We start from the raw sequence: 9,804 nt of genomic DNA on the forward strand, positions 1-9,804 counted from the left end.
GGGGGGGAGAGGTAATTCCATTATCCTACATTTTTTGGGAAAGTGAACTTACACTTTAATGCAAATTGTGCATGTTAGAGAGTTCTGCTGCTCAGCTACCACAATATGACACACACAGGAAATGTATTTGGCCTATAGCTAAAATGGGATTTAGACTACTGAATTAATCGAGCATAATATTATTGAATTAACTATAATACAGGGCTTGGCAAATCCCAAGCACCACCATGGCGATTACAAAGTGCAGCCTGGGCATTTGTCAGCCTCCTCCGCTACTGCATAAGCTATGCTCCCCACTGTTCTCCTCCCTGCATGCTACGGTCTGTGTCCCCTTTGATCCCCACTGCTCTCCCCATCTGTATCAGCAGAGGCAGCGGGGATCGGAGGGGCTGCAGCCGGCACCAGGGTGGGAGGAGAGGCTGCTGCCAGCCGCTGTAGCCCTCCACGTGAAGAACCTTTTCCTTCAGGATCCTTCTCTGCTTGCTGATTGACAGCAGGCAGTGGGCGGGTGCAACAGCCAGCCTGCTATTGCAATTTGCAATAGCAGGCTGGCCATTGCACTCACCCATTGCAAGCTGTGTTTACATTCAACTGCCTCAGCAGGCAGCTGTCATTCCCCAGCTAAAACTATTGAAATGGAAAGGTGATATTAGTGGTCTAATAAACCCTTAATGTGACCTAAAAGAGAACCTATAATTTCCAATGTGCGATCACATAGGGAGCCTGTGAGCCCCCCATGTGATAACAATGAAGTAAAAAAAATAAATAGCAAAAACAATTTAAAAGTACCCCACCCCCACACATGCTAATGGAAACACAAGTCGGGTGCACCTACGTACGAAAACGACGTTTGCGCTTCACACTGCAGTATCACCACATGCGCCAATTAAAACTGTATTGGAAAAATACAATTGTCTGTCGTTAAGAAATAAAACATTGTACGTTTTTAAAAAAACCTAACTTTTTTTCAGCTGGCTCCAAGATTCAAAGCAAATTTGTCAAGCCCTGCTATAATACCCCAGGGCTATAAATGGGATGTCCAGTTTATCCTCAGGAAAGCTGAAGAAGTCAACAACTCGCAGGGAAATGGAGACAAAATTTATATTGCTGCCATTATGAAAGGGATTGAAAGGAGTGTCGCATATAGAAATGTTATCTTCCAGGTTCATCAATTTGTTTCTACAAGAATTAAATTGTCATTGAGGCGAGGAACAGTGCAATAACCTCCACTTGAAAAGGGGGTGTGGGTGGAGTGGTAATATAACCCCAGCCATGACTTATTCAAACATGAAACTGTATCCTGAGTAAAATGTGTCTCTTGCGTGTGCAAGTCATAACTGGTTGTTCTTCAGCACTGCAAGACATTTATATTCTTCTCCCAAGCATTATACATTCCAAAAGATCAAATGTAACTTTTCAAGTATATTTGTATAGGTTTGAAAAAAGGTGAATGTCATTTTGTGGAATGCACAGTTTTGTAAAGGGCAGAAAGGATAAGCGAGTATACAGTAAACAACAATGCTTCCCAAACAAAGATACCAGAATGACATACTGCACCAGCAAAGGGTCATGCTCCGTAAATGCAGTGTATATATATATAGATATAGTTTGGTGTCATGTTAACTGCTATACTCACTGACCTGTTTTAAACATCTATTAAAGCTCCAAATTAGATGACACAAGGATAATAGTTCCATCACAATTTTCAAAACAAAACATTGTACCTGGGTCTTTATCTGTTGGTGATAACAAGTATGTGGAATGTCATCTATAACCTCATCAATTTGGCTGCCTTTCATTATAGAAGCACACTTCACTGTAGCATATGTGCCTGTCTGGAATGGCCATAGTAAGGAGTAGATTATAAACATTTAAAGAAAGCATGAAAATAAAATGTTGGTCACCATAAAATGCGTCAAGCTTATAGGTTTTTTTTTAAACTGACCTTTACAGTCAAAAATCAAATTCTACCAAATGCATCCCTGTATGTATGATGATTAATACTTACAGACATGCCAGGTATGAAATGCTGTGATATTGAAATACTTACACTTACAGAGCATTCACTTCCTGCTTTGAAAGGGCAAAATTACTTCCGTTTGCTAAAGCAATGCACATTGGGATTGCCTTGTCATCAGCAGAGCATTGCTGGGAAATATCATCTGAAAAGGCATTTTCCTCCCGAGATGATGTGCATGGTCACATGTGACTAACATGTGCCAGAAATCCAGGAAGTAAAAGGAGTGCTAGTAATCTGCCCTTAGTGAACATGGCCACTGTCAGAAGACTGTGGAAGAAAAGATAAATAAGGTATGCAAAGAATACAAAGCATGCAATTATCTAGAAGTATGTGTTTGTAGAATGTCATTACTAAACATTTCTATAGGTGTGTGTGTTGCTATATTAAAAGATTAGGGTAAAGTTCCACTTTAAGTGATCTCTCCTTGTGGTCTGACCAATGGCCAGCTTCCAATATTCCTTATAGACCAATTCCAGGAACAGCTATTTTTTATAATCTTTAATAAGGACATTAAAACTAATGTTTTTCTTACTTCAGGAGCTCTCTGTAAGCTGAGAGCGGCTGAAAAGTACATTGGGAGCCACACCCAGCTCCCCGCTGCAATGGAACATAGTCTACGATAGACACCAGTTTCAATGGTGTGCCTTAGCTCCCTTCCTCTGCTGTACCATTTACAAAGCACATCACAATGATGATGTATTACATTTCTCTACCAGGTCTGATGGTGTTCAGACCTGGCCTCTGCAGGGACCATATCATATGATCCATGACTACTTTTTCTTTTCACTGGAGATAGTTCTTTATTATTTTTGCTTTGTGTGTGGGGGCATAGGCTGGGACTGATGAGACACCTTCTGGTCTTGGTGATGATAGATAAGAATCTGACTATAAAATCTAAGCAGTGAAAATGTCATCAATTGTGATCAAATCACCAACTCTGTTTGCAGAAAAGCAGCCTCAAATATTCAGGGAACCTTTGTCATGTGTTGTGGAAATTTTATTAGGATGTGTTTTAGTATATTGTAATATTGTCATCATGTCTCTCAGTGACCATAAGGAAGCATGCTGCTTTTGCACATGGTCTAATTCTGTGCACACTGCTTACAAACATACTCCCCTTTTCTATTGTATACATATGTTTCATTGGCTGGCTCTGTTTTGTTGATGTATGAGGAAGTGGTGGTTGTTGTGGCCAGCACTTCCTGTTTGTCATTCCTTTTGTGCCTATATATAAAACGAGGTCCCTTTGCTGGGAGGACATCCATGGTTGTTTCCCTTCTCTTTGCTGCTCTTCCTTTTAAATCCTCATGCTTGGGGAGAACTTCCCTTTTCAGCTCAGGGCCTCTTCCTGTAGTGCTGGCTCAGGTTTCAAGCCTATACAAACGTATACACAGACACCGTGTATCCATTCCAAGGCAGTCTGCTGCAAAACAGAAGTTCTGCAGAGCATGAGAACAGATACAGATTTAAAAGGAAGAGCAGCAAAGAGAAGGGAACAACCATGGATTACAGTAAGTCACACATTACACTATTGTTTTATGTTAAAAAAGCTGAGGGTTTAATGTCACTTTAACTGTTGCTTCTTGAAGTGAGCAGGAGCAGAACAGTTATATACACCCCATATCCCTTGTGTATGTGCCTCCTGGTCTAGGACACATTCGAGTACTCGCTCAGAGATGGCATAGTTGATGGTGTTTTAAGCAACTGATTCCAATGGTACTGCTTTTATGCATGAATACAGAGATGATTTGATGACAGCTGAGTGATACACAAATAAGGCACAGTATTGTTAATAGGTAATGTACTTGAATGTATTTTTAAGATTAAAGGAGAACTATGGGGTTATAGTTCTCCTTAGGGTAACGGGAGGACACAAACTAGCGTCCTCCCGTCACAATTGTCAGGATCCGCTTCAGCTGCGGCGTCTCAGTATACCATGAGCAGTAGCTCGCGGTATACTGAGACGCCGCAGTATACCGCGAGCTGCTGCTCATGGTATACTGAGACGCCGCAGCTGAAGCGGATCCTGACAATTATGTCTGGATCCGCCCAGCTCCGCATGTAGCTAAATGTTTCTATTGCTGAAACTTTAGAAAAAAAAACCCGGTATACATTAGGATTTCCTGATCGATACCAGCTGTCAGAGTGACAGAAAATACAGCTCTGCTCTCACTGTCAGACACCCGATTCCTGAAAGGGATCGGGTGTCTGAAAAAGCTTAACTCTTTAATTATTGGATGCCTCAATACTGATGCATCCATTAATGAAGTGTACGAGATCAGTCGTTTGGGCACTTAGTGGCAGGGACGTACAGTGTACGTCTCCAGTCACTAAGAAGTTAAAGTAGAAGGAAAGGCTAAAATAAAAAAAGGCTTGTTGTGGCTGTTGGAAGGGTACTCTCTCCTACTCATGAATGACACACACACACATACGCTTCCCACTGCTAACCTGTAGTCTATAACAGCTATGACTTGAATCTCTAATATGTTTTTTTTCCCTTTGCAGAATTCAATCCAATGGCTGGACGGGACACTCTTGAATGTGGGCGTTTTAAAACTGACAGCAATTTCATCAGCCAGCGATGGTTGTTTGCATACAAACGTTCGGGCGGCTATAGATCATAGACTGTATAGTCGATTATCTGGGCCTCCAAAATGTACAGGGTTGAAAATCTGGAACCAAGCAACTAAACAGCTGAATATGGTCTAGTAGAGTTACTAGATAAACCATAGAGCGAAAATACAGGGAATCAACTTCTCATCAATAGGAATAAATGGTGGATTAAAAAAGAAACAAGACACTGGTTTAATTTAATGATGTGATGCCTGTAAAATTGTGTTTTAACATGAACAATGATTTTGCATCAGTTAAAGTAGTATTAAACTTTTTTCAGTAATGAATATAGATCAAGCAAATATATATTACTCAGCTAAGCATTGTTTTGCATTATTGCTCAAACACAATCATCATGTTTCTCAACAGCTGCTTCCAAGTCTCTTAGCTGAACTTCCCTGAACTTCCTGTCCAGTACAAGATCACAAAAAAACAGTGCAGATTCTAGCAACTGTCCATCTACTAGCATGAAAAAGGGAGGAGAGGGGGCCAGGGAGGAGGGAAGTTGCTTGATTTGCTTTGTCTGTGTTTTTGTGGAGACAAACACAACTTACTAGCACACACAAGGGTGTGTGTGCTAGAAGAGCGCAACTACCTAAGCAATTACTTGGATACTGAGGATCCTGCTGTGGGTCGCTAATCAGTAGAATTAAATAAAGGTAAAAATGAAACTAAAAATTAAAGCTAAAAATAAGAATAAAATAAAAATAAAAATGATTGGTGTATAACTCACGGTTATGATGTCATAGATGGGTACATGCACTCCCTGCAGTCCCGTGCGGTCAGCAGTGTTACTCTGTGTGTTCCTGGGCAGGAAGATCTAGGTGATTATTGGTCTGCACAGTCCAAGATCTACACAGTCCCCGGGTGTCTCTAGGCTGCGTCCTCGGCTGGCCGGGCAGAGCCCCGGCTACTGGAGAAGGAGAGAGAGCGAGCTGTCAGACTGTTCTAAACGGCAGGTCAGGTTGGCAGCAGTGACGTCCGGGAGAGAACTGGGTGGTCGCGTCTGGTGTCTAGTGTCCTGGTGCAGAGGATCAGGTGTGGAAAGTGGAACAAACTCTATATCCAAAAACGGGGTGTTCACCGTGTATACGCGGACTCAGCTGGCCAGGCTGAGCCGCGGCGGGTGAAGGAGAGAGAAGTGCCGCGAACGGCTGAGTGCAGATTTGTGTCCTTTGCCTCAAACAGACAGGACCGAGTAGCAGGGAAGGTCGGGATGCCGTGAGATCAGCGGGAGCTGTAAGTGGAGTGGGAGCTCTCCCAGGGTCGTTCCTCTTTATCAAGCCTTGGAGCAAGCGCTCTGGGTACTGTGTAAATCTTGGACTGTGCAGACCATTAATCACCTAGATCTTCCTGCCCAGGAACACACAGAGTAACACTGCTGACCGCACGGGACTGCAGGGAGTGCATGTACCCATCTATGACATCATAACCGTGAGTTATAAACAAATCATTTTTATTTTATTTTATTTCATTCTTATTTTTAGCTTTAATTTTTAGTTTCATTTTTACCTTTATTTAATTCTACTGATTAGCGACCCACAGCAGGATCCTCAGTATCCAATTAATTGCTTAGGTAGTTGCGCTCTTCTATGTATTTCTTCTGAATCAACTTTTTTCACGGGGCTCCTCTCCCGGCTTTTGAAGAGTTTATGCACACCATCTTCCACAAAGCTAGTTAGTGAGAGATCTGACCATACTACAGTTGTGCGCTTTCTTGGATTTTTGTTCATACTTGAGAAAGGAGTCACTCTAAAACAGGAATTCAGGACCAGTGCTCAGGGGACCAGCTGATTCTGCAGGAAACTAAAAAAAAACTTTTAAATATCAAGGAGCAGCATCCATGGTAAGTGATTTCGTCAGCATTTGAAATAGCTTAAAACCCTTTTGCCTTTAATATCACTTTAACTGAATATCAAGATGAAGTCAAAATAAGATGATATTCCAAAAATTCCATTATCTAAAACATATAAGAAAGCTTTGGACCTCTTACCTAAGGGATTCTGCCATCCTCCTTAAGTCTTCATTTTGCTGTTTTAATCGTTCTAGTTTAGCCAGTATCTTAGACAGTTCTCTACTGGAATGGTCCGGACTATCATTATCTCGTACCAAATGTCCTCCAATGTAAAACAACAATGTGCCCCAGGCACAAAGAATGAGCATTATCCAACGCCAGGAGCCTGTCCATGACCGCATCTTCAGGTTCCACCCACAGTCTGTTGTCTCAGGAAAAAAGCATTGCAGTTACTGTAGTCTTCTTCTTCACTAATTACCACATACTTTAGAGGAAAGCCTTTACTCTTCAATATGTCTAAAGGAAATACAGAACATTGTATGTAAGTTTAAAAAACACAACAAAAACATTTAGCTATTTTGTTAGAGGAGAGTTCGAAAATAGACGAGGATTCTCAGTCTCAGTAGGGATTTGTGCACAACAGCTCATCCACGTTGCATGGGTACTTTTAATCTTTAGTATGGTGGGCCCACCAGTGGTCCATGCAATACAGTGGCAGCTCTGGAACCTATTATCTAAATCTTAATTACATATTCCTTCCTGTTTTTTTCCCCATTTTTGACTTCACCCACAGGTGCACACCGGTCAAAATCGCTTTCCCTCTGCGTTTGCGTCATCAAGGTTATCTACACTGTTACCCCAGTGAACAAAACAAAAACAAGTATACTTTTGTTCAACAGCATTTACCTTATTTATATCCCATAAGGTTGGTCCTTGATACATTTCTTTAAATTACCTGACTAAATTACCTGGAAAGCCAGCTTCCTGGCCAATCAGCATCGAGCCAGTTTCCCGGTCAATCAGGTCATTACTCGCCAGCCGGCTTCCTGATTGACCGGGAAGCAGGTTTCCCGGCCAATCACAATCAAGCAGGCCAAACAACATGGAGCCGGCTTCCGTGGCAATCAGGAACCTGGGCGGTTCCTGATTGCCAGGGAAGCCTGCTCCATGCCAGCGGAGCACCGGTATTAGTATTCAGTGTCGGCGCGATCCGAAAGTAAAAAATCAGTACTTGTAACCGAAAAAACGGTATTAGTGCATCCTTAGTTTTGATTAAAAAATTTTTTTGTATTGTGACAAGTAGATTGTCATGAAGGAAGGTCAAGTAGATTTGGCCCCTACTTTAGACCTTGGATAAGTAGGTTTTTTTTACATTTCCACACCCCTGTAGGTGAGAGTCCTCCTCAGCCCTCTCCTAGCGCAGCAGTGTCAGTTCTCCCACCACGCTGCCAGATGTCGCTGCAGCAGCCACGTCATCCCTAAATTTTACCGTTGGGGGTCACCGCGAGCTCTCGCCAGCTGTGGTGGCCAGGAGAAAATGACATGACACACTGCTCGCAAAGGCAGCGCACCACCGCTCCGCGCTGCTTTGCCTGCAGTGTGTCACGGCCTTAAGTGTAAAAAAAAGTTTAAAAAAAAAATAAGTCACTGAAAGAAAAATGTTTAAGTCCCCCACCCCCATATAAACGTAGATACGTGTCAGATAGCCGCGAACGTCAGCGTGAAAGCAATAATCCTAGGGCCACCAATCACTGATAATACTAAACTGATGAGCGGTAAAAGCTTTTTAAAGCGTTGCCTATGGCCAATTTTGGGTATTGTAGTTTTTTTGAGGTTACGCGCGCAAAATTTTAGGGCTTGACATGTTTATCCGACGTAAACCCTGCCTTTTATATTTTACAAAAAAATTGGGCAATAATAAATGTTTTCTAATTTAATACAGGGGAAACAGTTTTTTTTTTTAATCGGTAATTTTTACTTAATATAGTAAAAAATTTAAACCCCAGTGGTGATTAAATACCACCAAAAGAAAGCTCTATCTGTCCCCAAATTTTTTTTATAAAATGTATTTCAGTACTGCGTTGCATGACGGAATAAATGTCAGTCAAAGGACTGCAGCGCTGAACACTGAAAAATGGCCTAGCCAGGAAGGGGGTCTAAACACCTGGTCTTGAAGTGGTTAATGTGCCATAGCTTATTTCCAGTGTAAAGGTGGGGTTTTGGTCCAAAACCCCACCTTTACACCGGAAATAAGCTATTGAAGTGCAGATCGCACTTCAATAGCTTATAGCTGGGCTGCAGGAGCCCAGAACTGACAGCCCAGGGACCGGAAGTGATGCAATCTGCATCGCTCCCGGTCCCATTGAACGTGGAGGGGATCGATGAACGGAAGTCGGTCCCGTTGGAGGGGCAACGGAGCCCGGGAAGCACAGCGGGGGGTGGGGGGGGCGGCCCCTTCTTCGGGACACAGAAGCGATCTGGCGACAGGTAAGTCGCCAGAATCGATTCTGTTGTAAAGCTGACAGTCGGCTTTACAAGTTTAAACAGAGTCCCGGCGGCAATAGCTGTACGTCGTCAGTCACGAAGGGGTTAATGAGAAAACAATGCCATCCAAATGCAAGCACTTTCGGGCCTCGCAGGTTCCCCTTCATCAGGCTCACAATGACACCACAATATACCAACAACACCCTTTAAATAGGCATATTCAATTGTGAAAAGGAAAAGAACCTCCTACCCCTTCAAACATCCTATAATAAGATTCTACCACTAGACAGGGTAAAGAGTACCTGTCACCACCATCTGCTATCACATGGGGGGGGGCTTCTAAGCCCCCCCATGTGATAGCAGTCAAAGTAAAAAAAACAAACAGTTTTTTAAATAAAAATTAAATAAAATAAATCTAATAATAATAATAATAAAACAAATGTTTAAAGTCCCCCGCCACGTAAACACGCGTCGGGTGCGTCTACGTATGAAAACGACGAACGCGCTACACATGTTGGGTATCGCCACGCATGCCGGAGTGAGAGCAATAATTCTAGGGCCAGTATTTTGGGGTATCTCTAAATTGATGACCTGTGGGGGCTTTTAAAGCGTCTTCTATGGACTCTTTGGGGTGCTGCAGTTATTCGCCGTTTCACGGATGCACGCAATTTGTAAACTGGGCATGTTGGGTATCGTTTTACTCGTTGTAACCTCATCTTTTATATTCATTTAAAAAAATTGGTATTTTATTGTGTTCTGGGGCATTTAATTAAATTTGTCACTAAATTTTGGGGTTTAATAAGGAGTTGCGCTAATATTGCGCAACATAAAAATTTTCAACTACCACCATTTTATTCTATAGGGTCTTGGCATTCAGAAAATATATAATGTT

The 9,804-nt window shown here is 42.3% G+C and overlaps 1 protein-coding gene across 1 annotated transcript in view; it reads right to left on the reverse strand.

The window, feature by feature from the left end:
- The window catches only part of LOC108801723 (alpha-(1,6)-fucosyltransferase-like), a gene marked incomplete at its 3' end in the record, with an annotated part of 93,538 nt that extends 86,597 nt beyond the window's left edge, over positions 1 to 6,941 (reverse strand). Inside the window, exon 1 of the mRNA XM_018573630.1 lies at positions 6,627 to 6,941. Coding sequence (XP_018429132.1) covers positions 6,627 to 6,829 — 203 coding nt within the window. The remainder of the gene's footprint in view (positions 1 to 6,626) is intronic.
- Between the last annotated feature and the right edge of the window lie 2,863 nt (positions 6,942 to 9,804).

This window comes from Nanorana parkeri, unplaced genomic scaffold (genome assembly GCF_000935625.1).
Source record: "Nanorana parkeri isolate BGI_ZX_2015 unplaced genomic scaffold, ASM93562v1 scaffold2463, whole genome shotgun sequence".
In the NCBI taxonomy this organism is placed as follows: domain Eukaryota; kingdom Metazoa; phylum Chordata; class Amphibia; order Anura; family Dicroglossidae; genus Nanorana; species Nanorana parkeri.